Below are 20,425 nucleotides of genomic sequence, written 5' to 3' on the forward strand. Positions count from 1 at the left end.
TATGAGCTTGAATTGACCTTTAAGAGGAGATTTGCTTTTACAGTGACTATTAATGTCACATACAACAGGGCCTGTATGTGATGCTGGTTAGATTTGTTTAAGGACAGACAAAGCTTTCATTTTCTCTTTTCCTCCCTCTCCTCCTAGAAATACTGCTGAGAGTCGTGACAGAAGCATTTGTCTCACTGTGATCTCCGCTCAGAAATAGGACATTGCTGCATCACTGCTATGCGTCTGTGTGCAGTGCTGCACCCTCGCCAGACGAGGGAGTGAACTTCCTTTGGACTCACGGGCCAGTAACAGCTGTCTGGCGACCTGAAGAAAGCAGACAGACTGTTGAACACATACATGACAACACACAGCGTTCATGAAAATCAGAAACACTGTGACTCATTTACACACACAGCAGCTCTGCGATCCTTCATCTAGACTGTAGTTTTAATTTTCGTCCCTTTAGGAAAAGTGTGTGTGTGTGTGTGTGTGTGTGTGTGTGTGTGTGTGTGTGTGTGTGTGTGTGTGTGTATGTTCGTGTATGTGTGCGCGCGCACGCCACAGTAAACGCACGCACCGCTTGCTGGACCAAACGGTGGAGGTGGACAGACACTCGAGCAGATCGCAGGCTTGGGACATACACGTGAAGACACCCTGCCCTTTTGTTGAATGTACCATGAAGCTTCGTTGGGATTTGAAATGTGCAGTTCCTCCCCTGTCTCTGAATTTCGTGGGATTGCGATCCGCCGCTTCTCTGCTGCTCCTGGAGGATCTCGACGACATAAAGTAAACGCGGCTCCAGGTGATGAGCCTTGAGATTGTGACACTCGAGATGAATGTCATTAAGCAGTAGCACATTGTTTTGTCCTCCAGGACGCTATTGGGCTTAAGTACGAATGAATTACGTGTTGGCTGATTGCACTTTAAGGAAAGGCCAACATCAGAAAGGATTGTGGCAATATAGAGGCCTTTACCCAAGAATTAATGCATAGCAGCAGACATTTACTGTTTTTTTTTTGTGTGTGTGTGTGTGTGTGTGTGTCTGTGTGGGTGTGTGTGTGTGTGCGTGCGCTCGTTCGTTCTCCAAGCTTTTCTCTTTAAGATATGGGGGGCTGTTGAATGGAAATGGGTAACCTTGATGATCTTTGTTCTAAAGTGGGAACCAGTAGAAAGGCAGTAAGCACAGTTTTTATTCTCTTGTCTACAGTGTACGGATTTATTACAGCAAAATGAAACTTTTAAGTAACTTTAAAATCACAAATAGACTTCTATTAATATTCAGAACTCCGCCTATATTTATACAGATTCATGAGCTGGTCATTTTATCATTCCAGGGGTGACTTTTCAATCCAAATGTTGCAGATATTTTGATTACCTTACACTGATTTAAAGTGTTACTACGAGTGCAGAATATTAAATTGATTTCATTCAATCGATTGCCAACGTCTGTATTAGCTCACACTAAGAGAAAGGGGGATTTCAGTGTAAGCGTGCAGATTTTTAGCAATAATCCTTCCTCCTGGTTTTCCTCTGACGACAAAGCTGAAGCATCATTTACTCAAAGCGATGGTACTGCAGTATTAGACATAATGTCTTATTTGAAGTTTGTTGTTTTTGTTTGTTTTTCTTTTGTTGTCTGTGAATATAAATTGTAAATACACTTCAAATGTACTATATATAAATATATATATGCTTTTGTAGGTCACTTACTGTTTTTGCACAGATTGTAAGGCTTGATATTTAAAAGTGTAATTTTCTTATTGCGTCATAGGTCAGCTTTTATTTTCAATACTTTAAGCGATGGGTAGGAAGGGCCTCTGTTTTTGTAAGCAGTACGCGTATTTCTTTCATACTGCCACTTTCTCTCTCTCTCTCTTTCAGAAAGCACTTTTTTTTTTTAAATTTGTGATCTTCAAACCATGAACGTCTCTTTATTTTCTGAGGACATAGTCTTAGCTAAAGAGGTGCTAGTGAGTAAATTTGTTGAAATAAATTATTTTTCCTTTTGACAAAAAACAAAACAACAAAAAAAAAAATTGCGTAAAAAAAAAAAAAAAAAAAAAAGATTTGACACATGATTGTGTTCGGCTTTTAGGGGCCCAGATGTCTCACCCGTATGTGAGTTTGCTATTTTCTGGACCGAACCTCATGCTTCCATGTGTGACTTTTGAGATTCCCGGGCTTTGCTGATTTAATCCCTCAGCCTCCGATAGGGGACTTTGGAAATCGGCTCCACTGTAAAACTGTCCACTAGTCTTTTCTGTTTGTTCACAGATGTTTGATGCTGATGAAAGCAACACGAGAAGGAGTGTAAATCCCCCCCCAATTACTGTACCAGTCTGGCTCCTGATAGGTGACTTTTCTTTTCATTTTGACGTTTCAGTTTGCCTTTGTGTTTCCTGTGAAGCTTTTTTTGTTGAGAAATCTACCTGTGAACACATGCTCAATCCAAAGATTTAGTTTGTCATTCTGCAGTGTGTAGAAACAGTTCCTGATGTAGGTCGTGCAAGTACTCGTGTGCTTTTACTGTTGCACATAACAGCTATAATATACATTGAACTGAGTATGTTTAATTGCATATATTATATCCCCATCCATATGACATAGAGTAGAGTCTGGTTCTGCTGAGGTGGTTCGAGTTTTGGTTTTTGTGATCGTTTCTTTTTTCTGTAGAACTTATGACCAGTTGAGTTGTGGTGCTGCAAAATTCATTCAGAGAATGTTTTAGATATTTTTGGAAAGGAAGTTTAGTGATTGGGGTCATTGAATTTTTTAATCCCAAACTTATTGAAGAATATGAAAGATTGATCTACAGTTTTGTTTTGTTTTTCGCTTTAAAGGAAAGAAATTCTGAACTAAAGACAAAACACATCTGGGAATCATACAGTCATTATTACAGGATGTAAAATACTATTACATTTCTTTTCTTACCTTGTTTGTTGATGTTAATATCAATGTAAATACAAATTTATATTTAAACATTATGCTGGCTCTGCTGTCATTTTTTAACGTACAACGTTGGATTTGATCCGATTGAGCTGAAAAAGTGAGAGCTTCCTGTCAGACCGGCTCTTACCAGTGACATTTACGTCATAAGACTGCCGTCTGCACCCTCGCACCTGCAAGATCTCCCACCCCCACACCATCCCGACTGCTGCAGCTGCCGTTACTGTACCCAAACTTTCACAACCCCGACAGCTCGTCCAAAGTTTGAAATAACTTTTTCTTTGCAGGCTGCCGTGTGTTTCTCAGGTTATAAGGCTTCCCCTCAGGTCAGACTGACTCATCCCTTCACATTGTCAAATATCCAAAACACACAAGCAGCTATTCTTTGTTTCACTTTTGTTTTAATGGCATGCAGTGATTATTTTACTCACACAGTTTATGTGGCACCGTTTAGTTATTACTAAGTAATAGGACCTAGTTGTTTAATCTTTATACTTTGTATAAATATCTGTGCAACCACAGCATTACATGAATTCCCATTAAAATGTGTACTGACATTATATATTTATATATTATATATATGGTTCCCAGAATTGATCCGGGTGACTTTGAACTGTTGTCGTCTTCTAAAGACTGAATTGTAAAATACTTTGTCAATCTCCAGACAGCATTTGGATTTATTACCACTGATAACAGCATCCTTATCGGCCCAGCTCTACTAATAACAGTAGCAAACGTGATAATTGTCAACACGCTAAACTAAGACAGAGATCTGGTAAACACGAGTACGTGATTAGCTACTATCAGTGGTGGACAGTAAGTGCATTTATGTAATAAGAGATGGTACGTAACTGAGTACATTTACTTAAGTACTGTACTGAAGTACACTTTGGAGGTCCTATATGAGGTGGTTAAAACCAGCCCCACCTTTATCTACTGCTGTTTTTGTTCCACAGTATGTGGGTACCAACACTTTCTAGTCATAATTTTCACCTCTCACACTTTGCCAAACAAAATCTCATTAAAATAAGCTGCAACATTAAAATGAGGAGCACATTAATGTATAAATCTGTATGATTCAATAACATCATGTGCATTGATGTTAAATGTTTTTGTACTTCAAGTATTTTTGAGTTAACAGATCTTTTTGGGGAATCCTCCAGTACATGTTGATTTCTAGGAAAAGATCCAGTAGTTGCCAAAGTCATCCATATTTTTACTGCAGAAACGAACCCATTGTTTTCTAAAGTGATAAATTAGACACACGGTGTTTCTGAGGTGTAAATTTAATCATGTATGTGTCTCAGCAGGAAATTGAATCGGGTGAACTTGACACAATACCTCTGACAAATGATTTGAAATCACTGCTGTTGATTTCAAACAATTCATCCGTTTCGCCATTTCATTGGCAGCTGAGCATTTCAGCTGCCATGTGGGGGGGGGGGGTTTCCTGTGCGTGTGTGTGTGTGTGTGTGTGTGTGTGTGTGTGTCTGCAGGGTGGAGCGGGAGGCGGGATGCGCCAATGGAAAAGACGCACCGCTCGTTTATTGGACCAGACGCGGAGAGAGAGCAACCAAGACGCGCCCAGCCAAGCTTAAAGACTTTGCCTGTTTCTTTTTTTTTTGTTGTGTTTTTTTGTTTTTTTTTAATTCTCCGGGACAGGAGACGAGAGGGTCCGAGACACCTGTCAGGAGGGCTGTGCATCCAGAAGCTGATGGTGAGGCGTCTGGAGCCTGCGCGTTTAGTCATGTTATAGCCTCTCCGTGACACAGGAGCGCAAAGTTCCTGCGCTGCTTTTCTTCTGTTTCTTTGTGTTGATCTCCACGTTTGTTCGAGACGCATGAGTTCGCCGCTGTTTGTAGGTCAGCTGCTCGGGGCTCCGTTAGAAATAATGCACTCCACCATGGAGAAAGACACAACTTACACCAAGATCTTCGTCGGCGGGCTGCCTTATCACACCAACGACGCTTCACTTCGGAAATATTTCGAGACTTTCGGTGACATCGACGAGGCGGTGGTGATCACAGACAAGCAGACGGGAAAATCCAGAGGATATGGCTTCGTAAGTTTTGCTTTCTGGTGCAACAAATGAATAGTTGAACACATCCGATCATGTACATTAATGCTTTAAATGAGGTTTTACCAGCAGCCCTGACTTCAGTTGGGTTGAAACCCACTAAATCACGTCTGTTGCAGTCTGGGTTTATCCTCATGGTTAACTGTTTTTGTTTGTTAGTTTTATTTCAATCTCCTGCTTGTCATCCCAGTTTCTTACGGGGTTTCTTGTGTGGCCATTGGAAGCTGCACACACTGCCACTTTGTTCCAGTAGCAGCCATGTGCAGTGTGTCTGGTGGTGGCAGTCACATGCTCAGTGCATGAGCAGCAGGTTATATTCTCTGAAAGTGTGTCATCAATTATCTGTGGAGCCCCAAAGTACAAATGAGCAAGAGGACAGTCACAGTATAGGGATACACTGCTGTGTGGTGTGTGCAGCAGCACACACACACACACAGCACAAAGAGAGACACACATGAGTTGGTAATAAGCTGCTGCAGATGTGGACAGATGTCTCTATTTCTGCTGTCTGTGTGTGTGTCTGTATGTGTGTGTGTGTGTGTGAGAGAGAGAGAGAGAGAGTGAGAGAGAGAAAGGAGGACAGAAGGGGAAGAGCCCTTGCTCACAGAGGTGTGACATGTCAGTTGGCTCTGCAAGATAAGGCTGCAGTAGTTTCATTTTGACTTCCTCACAGCCCTTCCCCCTCTGTATCAGGACGGCTTTGGTTGTATGTACAAGTGTCTGTCAGTATGTGTGTGAAACAGAAAGTGACAGATAGATAAGGAGAGAAGGTTTAATTCATACTGGACGGCCGTGAAGCCGCTCACATTATCTGTGCCTCTGTATGGCCAGTGAGCCAATCAGCCGGGGCAACCAGTGTGTGCGGTGAGATCCACTTTGGGATGACGCGCTCATTTCATCCCTGACTTTGGTGGTCTTAATTCACGGCAGCAGCTTCGCGAACACCAACGATCTTGAACCATCTGCTGCCTCTTGTTTGCATAAGAGTCCAGAGTCTGATGCTGCGAAATGCAAGCAAGCGTGGCAGTTTCATTTTCAGTGTCCCATTTTTTTGGGGTATGGAGGATGTCTCTAGCCCTTCATGTAGCTGCACACCACCCCTTGCCACTATCTGCCCACTCCTGAACTCAATCCCTCAAGGTAGCTTCCTGTATCTCATCCTTGGAAGCCCGGTCTGAAAAAAACAAATCAGCCTCCTACACATCAACCCACACCAGACCTTAAAACACAGCTGAAGCTGGAACTGGGAGCATTAAAACACACTGATTCATTTCATGCGCTGGAGTCAGTGTCTCCTCATGCATTTGGCTAAAAGATTGAATCATCTGAGGAAAGACAAGGACAGCAGCTCCCTCAGGGTGGCAGCGCTCTGGGGCGGCTGCTTCAACTAAGCGCTCATGTTGAACTCGCTCCATCCACACTGACTACAGAGGCTTCCAGATGATGCACTTATGTAGAGTTTATTCTAATGTCATTAATGCTGTCACCTCATCAACAGGTGACCATGGTAGAAAGGGGGGCAGCAGAGCGGGCATGCAAAGATGCAAACCCCATCATCGACGGCAGGAAGGCCAATGTGAACCTGGCATACCTGGGAGCAAAACCTCGCAGCTCACAGACAAGTGAGTATGATAGATCACTAAGAAACCCCCAGCATCATTTCCTACATACTTTCTTTCTGACATTCTTGCCTTCTCTGTGGCGTTCAGTCCTGAGCCCATCACTTCCTGCTGGAAATGTAAAATAGGTCACTTTCTTAAATCGTTCCTAAAACAGCTGTGCATGCATTTTAATCAAATCATACTCAAGCTGGATTAAATAGTGGTTTCAGTCTGAGTTATCCTTAAATTACCAACCAGTTTCCAAACTTTACAAAGTAAAAAAAAAAAAAAAATGTAATGTATGTGATTGATGCTTGATAGAAACTAGCTAAAGAAACTCTAACCCACTATAGGAAGTATGTTGATGTTATAACAGTATTGTGTTGTTTTTATTCAACGTTGCTATAGTCTACAGTAAAATGCTAATTAATAGAAGAGCAGAGAGCAGTTTTTTTTTTTATTATAGTTTGTTGTCAAGTTTTGTTTTTTTTTTTGCCTTTATTTAAAAATGGACGATATGGCTACACACGGGAACGATGGAGAGGAAGGAATGTGATATGCAATATTCATATGTGTCATATTCAGAGGGGATTAAAACAGGAAAACAACAGGAACTTCTTGAAAGGATCATTTGAATTTTTCTTTATTTGAAAGGAGATTAGAAAAATATTACTTATATCACAACCACTGACCAGTATCCTGGTTGAGATCAGTTTTTTGGGTGACGGTGTACTTCTGAAACTGGATTTGGTCGGTGAGGACCTCCAGCAGGAAACGTCAGCATGTGAATGCCTTATCCAGGCCACTCTCTCCCGTGTCTGCAGGCGATTGTCATGCTTGTTACGTTACATCAAAAAACCATGATGATTTATTCATTTATTCACCTGGCAAAAAAATGAATTCAACAGTATTATAACTTATTTTTAAGGAAGGTATGTAGAAATACTCTGGTTTCCACTTTTCAAATGTGATTCTTCCTGTTTCTTTAGTCTAGTCTTGTTCATGGTGATTAACACACTAAAATAAAGACTATAAAGGGCAGGGGGCGTTCTGGAAATTGTTTTTTGGCCAATTAATTATTATATATTATTAATTATATATCAGTTATATTGGTATATATCAACATATAAATACAACTAGTTGTTTTAGGTGGACCACCAGCACTTTCCTGGGTCTGGGGCTGTGTGTGTTCTAAATGATGCCACTGTCTCAGATGGTTAAATAAAGTTTACTAGTATTACCTGTCTTTGTAGAAAGATGTTTTTGACACGTTTTGCTGTGGACGCCGGTCCTGCTTCTCGGTCAGACTTTAATTGGCTAAAATATCTCCATACTACGGAATTCCTCTGACCCTTTATATCAATAATCTCCTTTTGGCTGTGTCCATTAAGATGTCTTCACAGTGGCAACATTGTCCCTCGACTTTTTGTTAATATTCCTTGTTGTCTTTTTCACTCTTGTCACTCCTGCTGTACTGGTGCAGGCAGCTCCTCCAACCATATGACTAGTTTGATGTGGTACTATGCTCATTGGCTTTTCATGTTGTTTGTCTAAACATGGAAGGAATGATTTCTATCAAAGTTGTATTAACCAAGTTCGGTCGAGGAGAAGTTATTTTGCAATAGATATCTTCATTCTATCTATCATTTTATCACCCGGCCCTACTTCTATAATGATCTGAATACTGTTTGATAATAATGTGTACAGGGATATGAATAACCAGGTTTCAAACTCAGGTCAACAATGTCTCATCAATAGATTCAAACCAGACCTCAAATGTGCATATGAAGACAGCATATTTATTACCAAATGAAGATAAACTACCATTTATGGAAAAAAATAAAAGGGGCTTAATGGTTGCTGTGGTTGCTCAGGCTAGTCTCCACTGAGATGAATAAAAACCCACAGCTGCCTGGAAGATAGGAACTCAATCTAAAGCCAGAAAATGTAAGGATACATTTCAGGTTGGTGGGATAAAACATTCAAAACCACTCGTACGCTCATCACTCAACCAGTTCTATCTGCTCATTGTTCTCACATTTAAACATGTACATTCACACTTAGTGTGCTTGGGTTAGCGCACAGCTTTTATTCTGCATAGCTTTATCAGTGTTAACCACCAGGCACAGGCTTTCGTGCAACCCCCTCCAACAACTCAGTCCACAACAAACCTAGACAGCAGCTCTCATTTCAAGCTCGCTGGCTAAAATACCATCCAGTGTAGGTGTGATTGACAAACAGTGGCTCCAACAACAACTGACTGTGTGTCCTTATTCCTGGGCCAGTGCTGCTACGCAGCTCCCCAAGCATGCAGCTGATGGGAGATGGCAGCGCTTGGTATTTTGTTATTGTGTGTGAGAGTAGCGAGGGAACAGAAGAGCGAGAGAATAAGTAGAGCAAGAGGGGATGGGACTGTTAAGAGCAAGAAATAACAGCGTCTGTCTCCTCTTTGTCCTGGTGAAGAATGAAACTGTGCATTTAGATATACATGTGCACAAAAGAGGAGGGCTGATGAAGTCATGGCAGGACAGTAAAATGAGGAACAACACAGGGAATGAATAGCTGGGGGAATGTAGGGATGAAGTCAGAGGAGGGCCAGAGTGGAGGAGGATAAGTTTCTTCTTTCTTACTCAGCCTCAGCTGATTCCTGGTGAACTCTGAAAGCAGCGAGGTCACAGATGTTTGGGAGCAAGAGAGTGTATCATTATTTGTGTGAACGTGTCATGCATGTGTGTGCGCTTAGGGAATAACAGCCTGTCTCTAATACCCAAATCCATGCTAGCATCGGAGAGAGACTGGCTCTGTCCTTGTCTGTCTGATGCCTTCATTGTCTGTGCTGCCGACAGCTAAAATATCCTCCCTTACAGCTGTCTCTCTTTCTATCTTTGTCTTTGACTGCAGGTCTCTCTGTTGGAGTTCAGCAAGTCCATCCTACGTGGGCTCAGAGGCAATATGGGTAAGATGGAGAAGAATCAATACTGCTGTTTCCACCTCTCTCTCTCACCTGCCTCCTCCCCCTTACCACAATACATTTCACTCCTCCAAATGTCCTTGAAATTTGTGACTTAGGTTGTGATGGTTAGTGTGAGAGAAAAGAAAAGAAAACCCATGTCACTCTCACTCACAAATCGTGCTCGTTCAAACTCTGCCGGGCTTCGAACACACGTTCTGTATGTATGTCTGTACGTTGCATTTTGACTCCTCTGCTGTTGTCTCACTGTCTTTCTGGTCCATTAAACACATGAGAAGCTCAAATCTGAATTTCACTAACGCATGGCTTGTGCTTCATCGAGGCAACAAACCATTTAGTCAAACTTCCCTGCTTCCCTTCTTTTTTTTTTTTTTTTTTTTTTTGCCTCTCCACACACACACGTGCACAAACGCACTGCTGCCATCATCTCTTGTCTGTTTTCCTCACATTAGTGCAAACAGAGGCTGTTGCGTCAACATTGAGCCTAATGAGCTGCTGTAGGGTCGTGTGATTTGACAATATATATCGCAATCGGTTTAATATGTCTGGGTGCATTAGGCCAGTAGTTACATGAGGGTACATGAGATGAATCTAATCTGGATTTGTTAAGGGGTTATGGACGTAGGCGGCTGTAGGTGACTCGCACGTCCATAAAAAGGTTATTACACATCCACGAGAGCTGTAATTGGGTGGATTTAGCTCCTGTCCTCAGCTTATAGAGGAGCCGTGCCCACGACTGTGTACATTGTGGGCGTGCAAACCTAAAGCTGAAGTTTGCTTGCTGGCTGACAGCATCCGTACTATGGAGTCTTGAAACACGGTTGACAGAGAAGACACCAGATTTAGTTTTTCAGTGATTTGTTCTACATATGTTCAGCTCACGTCTTCGAACCTTGTTGTATAATATTTACACTGATCATCACAATAGTGTTGTTACAGCAAATAATGTCAGAAAAAAAGCCATTTAAAAACTCTTATCATTGTTCTGATTGTATTCTCGCTATCTCCAAAGACAAAGACTCCATAACTGGAAGCTTCTGGTTGTATACAGGCTTCAGTATGGGAGTAAACTGAATACAAACAAACAAACAGACAAGTTGAATGCTCCACTCTCCCCGAGCTTCACAAAAGGAAACCTACATGACGCAGTTCCTGAGTTAGACATGGAGGATGATTCACTGGCAGACATTACAGAGACACTGCAGGTAAAATCCAGCAATTTCTTGTTGTGTAAGTTGAGCATGGCTGACTCTTCTGACAACATTGAGTCACGCTTGACTCAGATATTCACATATCACAGTTGCTTAGGTGATCTTAAACAAGGATATTGTCAACCAGTATCACAGCTGTCTGTTATGTATGTGTGTGGGTTTGCAAAATGTCATTCAACATGAGATATCAGCTATTTTGGGGAAAGAGTGGATAATACATTTTGATCCATGGTTAACTAAATCCGAAGTTTATATTTTAGGGGCGTTTAAAAGAATAGACAGGATGTAGTTTTGCAGAAAATAAAACCAACATCTCTTCCCATTGACTTTCTCCAGGATGACAAGTTCTGATCCTGCGGCTACAGAGAAGTCCATTAAAAACCTCAACTGTTCCGAGTGCTATTAATATTGCAGTCCTCAATTTCTGAATGAGTGATGAGGGAATTGAGGCTGACCCAGATGAGTCTGTGAATGAGTGATGGGGAGTTGATTGAAAGTCTCCCGCAGTGAGGGCGGACGTTTGAAGCAGACAGGGACGGCCTTTTAATCTCCGCTTACAGGAAGAGTCACAGCTTTGACACCTTGATGACTGAAACAATAGAGACATAACATCACCTGCCACACCAACCCTAGCTAACACGCCTGAAAGGTAAACACAAAGACGGAGGGGGCCACCATGTTAATTAGTGTGGAAAAACCTGCATTCAAGCATTAAGGTAATTGCAAGTGTGTGTGTTTAAGCTGATTATCCCAGATTCAACATTGGGTTTTGAACTCTTCGTTTTTTCAAGGAGTTTTTTCCTATTTTCTGTCATTTGACTAATAACAAAGAAAATAATCAGCACACTGACGGATAAAGAAAATAATCAGTCTCATTTGAAAGAGGATACTGAGGATAAATCAAAGTAAATACAATCATTTCCCATCATAACCCAAGTTATATCTGTGTTTCATAGGAATCTCTTTATACTTTCCTGGACAAATTCTGCAGCCTGTCTGTTCGTTTCACATTCATGTGGTAGCAGTGATTGTAATTTCCTTTAGAGAAAGTGAATCTTCCATTCACTTCAGGGAGTGCAGCACCTTGTGCAGCTGCGCTATGCTGTGATCTCCCGAGGTTAAAGTTGTTACAGACACTGGTATCACTTCTTCTTACACAACATATTTTTCCCCAAACACACCATCAAACGACGAGGCCGAACTGGGTTTACATTACAAACAGTTTCCTTCTAAAGGGTTAGACTTCTCATCTTGGACAAATCGAGGATGAAGAAACAGACATAGACACAACACAGCTTGGCATATCTCTACGTTTTTCACTCGTCGTTCGTGCAAAAGGCGCGTCCGTCCAGCTCTGATCTCTCTGCTCCGAGGCTACATGTGTCTTTGACATGATCAGCATGACTGCAGTCGGCTTCAAACGTTTCTGGCAAAGTGAAATATCATATCATATCATTTTAGAAATATCTAAAAGAAATAGCTCAAGGTTTAAACCTGCCTGCTTGTGCAGTTGAGAAAAAATTGGAGCCTTTTCAATATTTCACCACAAAATCACTCTCGCCCTCATTTAATAAGGACAGAATCAGACACACTATCAATCTGCTGGACTTGGAAATAGTTTCATTCTGACAAATCACCACCAATTTTACAGAATTGTGGTTTATTTATTTACTTGGAATAGAAGCTCTTTTGTCACTGATAAATGGATAAATCATATTACCCGAGTGCTAACAAGAAATTATTATTTCACATGCTGAGAAACATCGTCAGTGAAACATCACCTTCAGTCTGTGGAACACATTAGCACTTCTTCTGAAGCTAAGTAGTCACCTTGTCAACACCTCTGTTTCTGTGTGGTTTATGTTACAGCTCTATATCCAACATACTTCTCCGACTCTCAGCAAAAAGAAAAACAACTATGAAATATGTTTACCAAAATGTCTGACTGTTCCTTTAAACATGACATCTCTCTGTCTGCAGGATTTCTACTGCTCCCGTTTCCCTTCTGTCTTCACCGCTGTGGGCTCCCAGGGGGCTTTAGGGTCCAACACTCACACATGGTGTTGTCTCTCTCTCTCTGTTCGACTCGCTCACACAGTCAACAGCAAATATCAAAGATAAACTCAAACACAGCGGAGCTTGGTCTGCTGCTTCGGCATATTTGCTTTAAGTTTTAAGAGGACAGAGGACATGCGGATGCCAAATGTGGCTTTGAGGTACAGATGAGTTGGGGCGGAGGAGGAGAGAGATGTTAACATTTGAGGGAGGGTAGGCATCTGTCGCCCATGGCTGCCTGCTGTCTGCCTGCAGCACCCAGCGTTGGCGTGGCTGCTTGACAGAAGTGAGATTCTTTTTTTTTTTTTTTCTTCAATAACACTAGTGTTTATTTTTTGAGAGAGACGAGAGGAAGGGGATGGATGTGCGGTGAGACTGTTTAAGGTGGAGGGTCGGCTGCAGTGGGGGAGGACTTCCTGTTGAAGCAGTGGAACAGAAAGAGGGGGGCGGGAGGTGTGTGACAGACTTAACATCACACCTGTGGCTGGGAGCAGTTGTGGCTGGGTTCAGTGGAGCTTTAGGGCCGACGGTAGACGTGGAACTGGTGCTTGTTTATGCGCGTGAAATGAAGAACGCTCCTCTGTGAAACATCAGTGAATCATTAAACGTCCTCTGTGGGCGCCACCATGTTGACTCCTGTAATACATCCTAAATCTCTTTTTACGCTGTTTCCTCTTTATCCTCCTCCCCCTCTAAATTATCTTTCTCTTCGCCCTTTAGTTATTACTCTCGGCCTGTCGGGGTTTGGGTAGACGGCAAACCCTCAGGTGTATATTCCTGTTAGCCAGGGACGCAATTAGGAGAGGCACTTCTGTTGTATGAAAAGCCTCATTTGAAAGCCAACCACAGGTGTACACAGAAAGTGTAAAATAAAATCGACTTATATACTGAAACAAGCTTTAAATCAGCATAGCCAAGTGGACACGTGTCCACATGTATTATATCAAAGTACATGAAGCAGGAAGGTTGAAGACTTTTACTGTAAAGCGTCTGTCAACTGCGAGGCTGCTTTCAAAACTGGATTAAAGTTGAGAAAAATCTTTGTTTCCTGTGTGTGAAACTCACGAATCACTTGAATGAACAAAGCTGCCGCTGCATCATTAGTCGAGTGGCAGAAAAGAATTGTGTTTAACTGTTTAGATGATAGAGTAACCATTTGTTATTTTTCAAGCTAGTCCTTCTTAATTGTGAGGATTTGCTGCTTATCTCTGTTTTTTGTTTTTCTCATCTGTAAACTGAAGACTTTTGAAGACACCACCTTGGGTTTATGAATATAGGCCAGATAGCCCTGTTTGAATGAATCAAATTTAAATTCATCTGTTGCTCACTGACATGGGATCTGAGTGTCCAGTGCTGATGTTGGCCTTTCTGTCTCTCACCCTCCCTCAAGCTGTGTGTGTGTTTAGCGAGAGAGGACGGCGGGTCATCCGTGCTCGTCTTCATGAGTGTGTGTTTGTCTCTCGGCCTGACTCACCCTCCTCGCATCCCTCATCTGAACTATTAAAAGCGTGGCTCTCCTAAGGCATGGAGGGGTATGATGGCTGATCCTTCACCTCTCAGCATCTCTCTCTTCGCCTCTCCCTTCTCGTCATTCTTTGCTCAAGAAGTCCTGACCTCGACCCTTGGAAAAAAAAACTGCAGATTTCTTTTCTGCTCAGTAAATCCTATCTCTTTTATCCCACTGCCTCATTTTGAGGAAGGATGGTGAGGGGGATGTGACAGAGGAAGCTGGGGGTAAACCCAGAGAAAGGAAGGAGAAGGGAGTTAGAGGAGGTTATTCTGCTCTCATGGCTCTGTTTGCGAGCAAGCATGCACCCATGCAGCTGCGCCAATTAGCCCCACTGTGCCGGAACCCCCCCCCCCCCCCCCCCCCCACACACACACACACACACACACACATACACACTCACACACACATGCAGACACACTTATCTGCATCGTCTTCTGAAGTCTTTATCTAACTATACAACGCTTTAGGTGTGTACATGCATTATAGTTATATTTCTTTCAGGCACACGTGTTCCCTTTTTTTTATGCCTGCGTACTCTCTAATGCACGTTCGTGTCCACATCCACGTCCCCTTTGTGTGTGTATATATTTATATATGTATAAAAATGCGTTTGACAGCCAGCAATGATGCCAGGCATGAGGAGGAGAGAGGCGAGGCGCAGCTCTCTCTCTCGTACGATGCCGCTGTCACATCGGATCAGTCAGGCCGGTGCAGGCAGGCGGCGACACACAGCCGTGGGAATGACACTGCACTTCTGCTCTGGGAGAGACTGACGGAGTGCAGCGAGGAGAGATGGGGAGGAGGCGTCATTAGCTTTGGTTTTGACTTTATATGCTGTTTTATGTCATCTGTCTGAGGATTTGCTAGGGCACTGCGTTCTCAGACAGGTCTCCCTTTCTTATTGCGTATTACATGAGAGATTTCGGCACTTGTGCTTTTGTCATGGGTTTTCACACTGGTTAAAAGTCTCGGCTGGAAAAAGGTGATAGTGACTTGTTCCTAGAGAAAGAGGAGAGAAGTCCAGAGAAATATAACTAGTGATTTGTAGGTTGATAGAAAATCATCTATCAACTATTGTGTTATATATTCTTAGTCATTTATTCAAAATATCATCTTGTCCTCACTTCTCCATTGTGAGGTTTCACATGATAGTTCTTTGAAGATCTTTGGATTTGGGACTGTTGAAAACAGACATCTTGAACTATTTGCAGTCATTTTATAGACAAAACAATTAACTGATCAAGAGTAAAAATCAGCAGTCATTAGTTGCACCCCTGGAGGAGCAAAAATGCTAAATCACCTTCAATAATTATGTGCTCACAGTAGAAAGCTTAATGAGCAGCAGCGTGTGCTTCTTTACTTCTTGTCTACTTTCACCTCTTAAGTTACACACAGCCAGCCCTAACATTATGTGATCACTAGCTATTGTTAAATTTAGTTGCCTTTGAGCAAAGCCACACAAACCATTTCCTCATTTCATACTTGTAATGTGTAACATTTATATTACAGAGACTGTAGCGAGTAGAGAATGGAAACATCTTGAATCAAACCTGAAATCAAACTTTCAAGTCAATCAAGGAGAAATTTGGGAAAGAAACAGGACTATTTGGGACATTAGGACTCCTCTGTGTGACACAGTAGGGGTTAACACCCTACTTATTGCTCTGGCAGGCATACTGTACCTATTGGCGTGTGCCTGTCTGTGTTGTGTATACAGCAGAGTGGGTGTGAACTCGCCCAGATTTAGTGTTTGTAGTGTAAGCACATCTGATCCCTGCTTTTGCTCTGTTTAGGGGTAAGCAGCAGCAGCAGCAGCAGCCCCCCCCTTGTTGCTCTCATCACCTGTTCAGGCTCAGTGACAAGGTTACTGTCAGGTTAATGGGTTTGACTGTAGGCCCTGATCATGGGAGTGCAAGTGTTAAATACTGTCATGTCCTGTTGTTTTTACTTAAGCGCAGCAGAGTAACCTAGTTCCTCTGATATGATCGCTGTTGCTGTTGCCAGATGTAACTGAGGCAGTTCTGGTTAAGTAGGCAGCCTCAGGCAAGGGCATGACTGAATACAGGAGGACAGAAGAGCGCTCTTTTCCCTCTCATTATTGCCGTGGCTCGGAGTACCAACGATCTCATACACTGCGTCTGTTGTGGGAGGTTGTTGTTGTTGTTGTGTATATTGAAGCTCCTACTGTAGGCAACCGTTTGCCCATTGGAATATAAAACTGTTGTAGTTTTTTTTTTTAATTCCAAAAATACAAACCATTGTTACGTGTATCATTTTAAAGGTTTAATATTAATATCACGTGGAAGTCATGCAGTTTGAACATTTCTCAGGTAGTGTGCTAATTAAACTTAAACACAAGGGAATGGTCTATTTTAAGGGAGCATTGCTGCTATTTGTCCTTAAAGAAGGAGGATGCCTTTATAGGATTAATACTGGGATATTAGGAAAGGAAACATGTTAACATGCAGCTCTGACTCGGCCCGCATGCTTCTGTCTCTCTCTGTTTGTTTCACCTCATTAAAAAATAGGTCTGTAGTCAGGCATTGTATTAAACTCTGAATCTACTGAATCTCTTTGAGTTTCTGACTGTGGGACAAACATAAAAAACAGCAACTCCTGCAGCTGAACTAAACTATCATGGGCATCTTTTTACTGTTTACAACACTGTATTTACTCTGCTGCTAACCTTTGTTCCTCTGTCTGTCTAGGCTCACCCAGCAGTACGTCTACCCCCAGGCGTTCATCCAGCCCAGCCTGGTGCTGCAGTCCCAGCTCAGTCCAACAGCAGCAGCACTGGCCTCCCCTTACCTGGACTACAATTCCGCCTACAGTCACTACGTCCCCACAGGACTGGAGCAGTATCCCTACACCCCCTCACCGTCACCCTCTGCTGGATACCTCAGCTACAGTTTCACACCCAGCACACCGGTGCCCGCCCTCACTGCATCCCCGACACCTCCGGCTGTCATCCATCCTCCTCTGGCTGCACTCACTACCCTATCCGCCGCCCCCCAGGGTTTCCTCCACTACCCTCTGCACCAGCCCGACCGCATGCAGTGAGCAGCGCTGAGCAGAGCTGGACCTGCCGAACTGGTGATTCAAAACAGAGTGACTGCTGGCCTGTGGCATCATAAGGACGTAACTCAAAAACCAGGAAGCAGAGTGTGATGTAATCAAAAGGGCTTTTGGGAAGCACTCTCATTCCTGTTTTTTATATATAATTGTTGTAATAAATGTTTTGTTGCTATTGTCATCAGCATACGATCTGAATGTTTTTCATAAGTGGCAGAAGTTAGCACTGAAATTAGATGACTTGTAATGTTCTGGACATCTGGACCCACGGTGCAGTCTGACTGCTGCAGAGCGCATAAGTATAGACAATAAGAAATATGTCTGTTTGGCCTGGTGCTGTGGCTGCAGTTTCTCCAAAGGTACTGAGCTGAATGCTGGACATAAGCCAAGCTGGGAGCCAGTTCCTCTTTCAGAAACACAGGTTTGATTACCTCTTCATCAAGGTTACCTTTCTGTCTATGGCCTTAGAGATATTTTTCTTCATGCCTGATTCACTTTGTGTTTTGTCATTTGTGCTTGTGTTAGTCCGTTTAGTTCCTTTTATCGACCACTGGCAGGTTATTATACAGTGATAATCACAGGTTAACAAAATATGCAACTATGATGATGAAGGATGGGCATAAATAAGGTAGACAACACTGGTATCTAGTTCTACTGCTAGACCATTACTGGGACAAAACACTCTCACACTTAAAGCACATTAGCAATCACGTGGAATTCCTGCAGCCACTCACTGGGATATTTTTGACCTGTAACTTTTGGAGCAAGTGAGTCTGGGTTTTGGTTTAATGATACTGAGATTTCATATCTGTCAATACATATCAAGTAAATGTGTTTGGATGTAGGTATCAAAAAATACATGTTGTTGCTGAATGTGTGTGATTATATTTGGTGTCTGTTTCTATGCTTGGTGATGGTGAGCGTACCAGAGCAAAGCAGTATACGCCAGTGTCAGGACCAAGCTCCCTTTCCAGCCCATTGTGCTGGTCAGAGATGTTTCTTTGTTTTATTCCCCTGATACAAAATACAGACGGAGGCTTTAGCAATGACGCTGGAGTCTCTTGGTGCTGTGGCACCACCTTAGTAATCATAAACCAAGCCATACATCACATATTAAAACAAATATGCAAAATAAAATGAACATTTCTAAAAGAAGAATGCCATTGTTTTCTGAGTGTGGTCAAATTATAGTAATTATGGTTAATACCTCTGAGAAACAGTTGCTGCCTTACTCTATAAGGGGCCTGGAGGACATTAGTGAATCATCATTTACTTGAGTAACCTAATAGACTTTACACTAATGGACTGCTAAATGTGTTGAGGTGAAGACCATATTCGTTAAATGTTTTTACACACTTTCTTGCCAAGAGTTAGATAAGAAGAGCTTATCACCATATATGAAGCTCCTAGCAGCTGCTCCAGGTACGTATATACTTCTTACAGTATACTGTATATATATCTAGGATCTACTCAATAAAACAACTGCTCTGCCCAAGTTCATCATAGTGAGGGGTCATGTCACCCAATGCAATGGTCTGTGGCAGGGAGCATTCATCTCTGCATGTGTGGATTTGGCTACATAGAGACTAGTTGACAGATTGTTTTAAACATCTGATCAGGTTTTAGTGACTGTAAAATATGTAGGTACAGAGGTATGTGAATTTCATGGTTTTCTGAATTAATTTGTCATAAAATGTGGTCTGATCTTCAGTCAAGAGTGTTAACATATAATGTGCCTAAAGTAATAACAGAAAAAATATTCTAATCTTTCATGTCTTATTGAGAACAACCATAAAAACCTCATAGTGCTAGCGGAAAAAGTATGTGAACCCTTGGAATAAATAACTGTATTAACAATACTTTTGACCTTTAAATTCCAAAAGATTCACATCCTTTTTTTTTGTTTTTTTTTTTTGTTTTGCCGCTCTATATCTCCAAACATGTCCTTACACTGTTTTTGTTTTGTCAGGGCCCTAGAGGTGGAGCCTTATAGTAGTTTATCAGCCATGATGCTTTAGAACAGAAGAGAGTGGAAGATAAATGGATGTGCCAGTTTTAACCACATTTCTTATCTAACACAAGTAATAGTCTGCTGGTGGGATGGACACTGTCTTACCCAAACAACTCCCCCATTAATTACTTCTCCTACATATGTCAAACTAAATTAACCTTTTACCACATTAGTTTTATGAACTTATTTAACTATTGTCTTTTATTAGTCATGATTTATCTTTGTCCATTTGCTTCCTTAACTAAAGTTAATCTTAGACCATGTGTCATGTGCCATTTTTGCCATCTTCTGGCCAAAATAAGTCACTGCACCCCACAAAATCCACAATGTGCAAAATTTAAAGGAACAAAGTGACCCAAACATTGTGTCAGCTTTTTCTGTTTATTATCATTGAAAATTTATTGAAACGCCTTGTGCTCCCAGTAAGGATTAAATAATAAAAGGAGACTCATTGTGAAGCTTGCACAGCTGATCTGCAGTGAACAGACCTACTGTTATTGTCTGCGAATACAACACTTCCTTTGGATTGAGCTGGTTCAGAACAAAAAAGCAGATGATTTATGTAAAAATGAATATGATAGCAAATACCACAATGAGGGGAGAAGAAATTATCATGTCTTAAAAATTGATGACAAAATAAACACAGTTAATGGTACGAAACAGGAGAGCGGCAATGAAAATAAAACAAAATAAAAACTACTGTGTCTGCAATCTTGATCACACACTTACACACATATACACACTCACTTGCAAACTTGCGCATACATATGGGCAGTCACACACACACATGCAGGCACTCACTCTCACACACACACACACACACACACACACACACACACACTTGCAGTGGTTTCCACACACGCACAAAAACAAACCCACAGATAAAATGTAGTGTTTGAAAATAGTGAAACCCTGGTAAAATCTAATGGTATCATACATCCACGTCTTGTGTCTGAAGTGCAGAAAACAAAATGAACCTA

The 20,425-nt window shown here is 41.9% G+C and overlaps 2 protein-coding genes across 3 annotated transcripts in view; both read left to right on the forward strand.

The window, feature by feature from the left end:
* The window catches only part of LOC113166759 (nuclear receptor coactivator 3-like), a 49,701-nt gene extending 46,726 nt beyond the window's left edge, over positions 1 to 2,975 (forward strand). For both annotated transcript variants that reach the window (XM_026366904.2, XM_026366903.2), the window contains one exon: positions 148 to 2,975. In XM_026366904.2, the coding sequence (XP_026222689.1) occupies positions 148 to 159 (12 nt within the window). In that variant the 3' untranslated portion in view covers positions 160 to 2,975. The remainder of the gene's footprint in view (positions 1 to 147) is intronic.
* A 1,508-nt stretch (positions 2,976 to 4,483) lies between these two features.
* On the forward strand, positions 4,484 to 18,592 carry rbm38 (RNA binding motif protein 38). Its single transcript, XM_026368742.1, has 4 exons — positions 4,484 to 4,999; positions 6,513 to 6,636; positions 9,517 to 9,571; positions 17,071 to 18,592. Exons 1-4 carry the CDS (start codon positions 4,778 to 4,780, stop codon positions 17,420 to 17,422), a joined length of 753 nt encoding a protein of 250 aa, XP_026224527.1. The 5' UTR covers positions 4,484 to 4,777; the 3' UTR covers positions 17,423 to 18,592.
* Positions 18,593 to 20,425: the final 1,833 nt, after the last annotated feature.

The sequence above is a fragment of the Anabas testudineus genome, chromosome 7 (genome assembly GCF_900324465.2).
Source record: "Anabas testudineus chromosome 7, fAnaTes1.2, whole genome shotgun sequence".
Taxonomy (NCBI): domain Eukaryota; kingdom Metazoa; phylum Chordata; class Actinopteri; order Anabantiformes; family Anabantidae; genus Anabas; species Anabas testudineus.

What these genes read in the sequence shown, in the direction of transcription:
- rbm38 (XM_026368742.1), top strand. Translation starts at nt 4,778, where the DNA reads ATGAGTTCGCCGCTGTTTGTAGGTCAGCTGCTCGGGGCTCCGTTAGAA. An exon ending in AATCCAGAGGATATGGCTTC is followed by an intron (nt 5,000 to 6,512) that starts GTAAGTTTTGCT and finishes CCTCATCAACAG; the next exon opens with GTGACCATGGTAGAAAGGGG. An exon ending in TGGGCTCAGAGGCAATATGG is followed by an intron (nt 9,572 to 17,070) that starts GTAAGATGGAGA and finishes CTGTCTGTCTAG; the next exon opens with GCTCACCCAGCAGTACGTCT.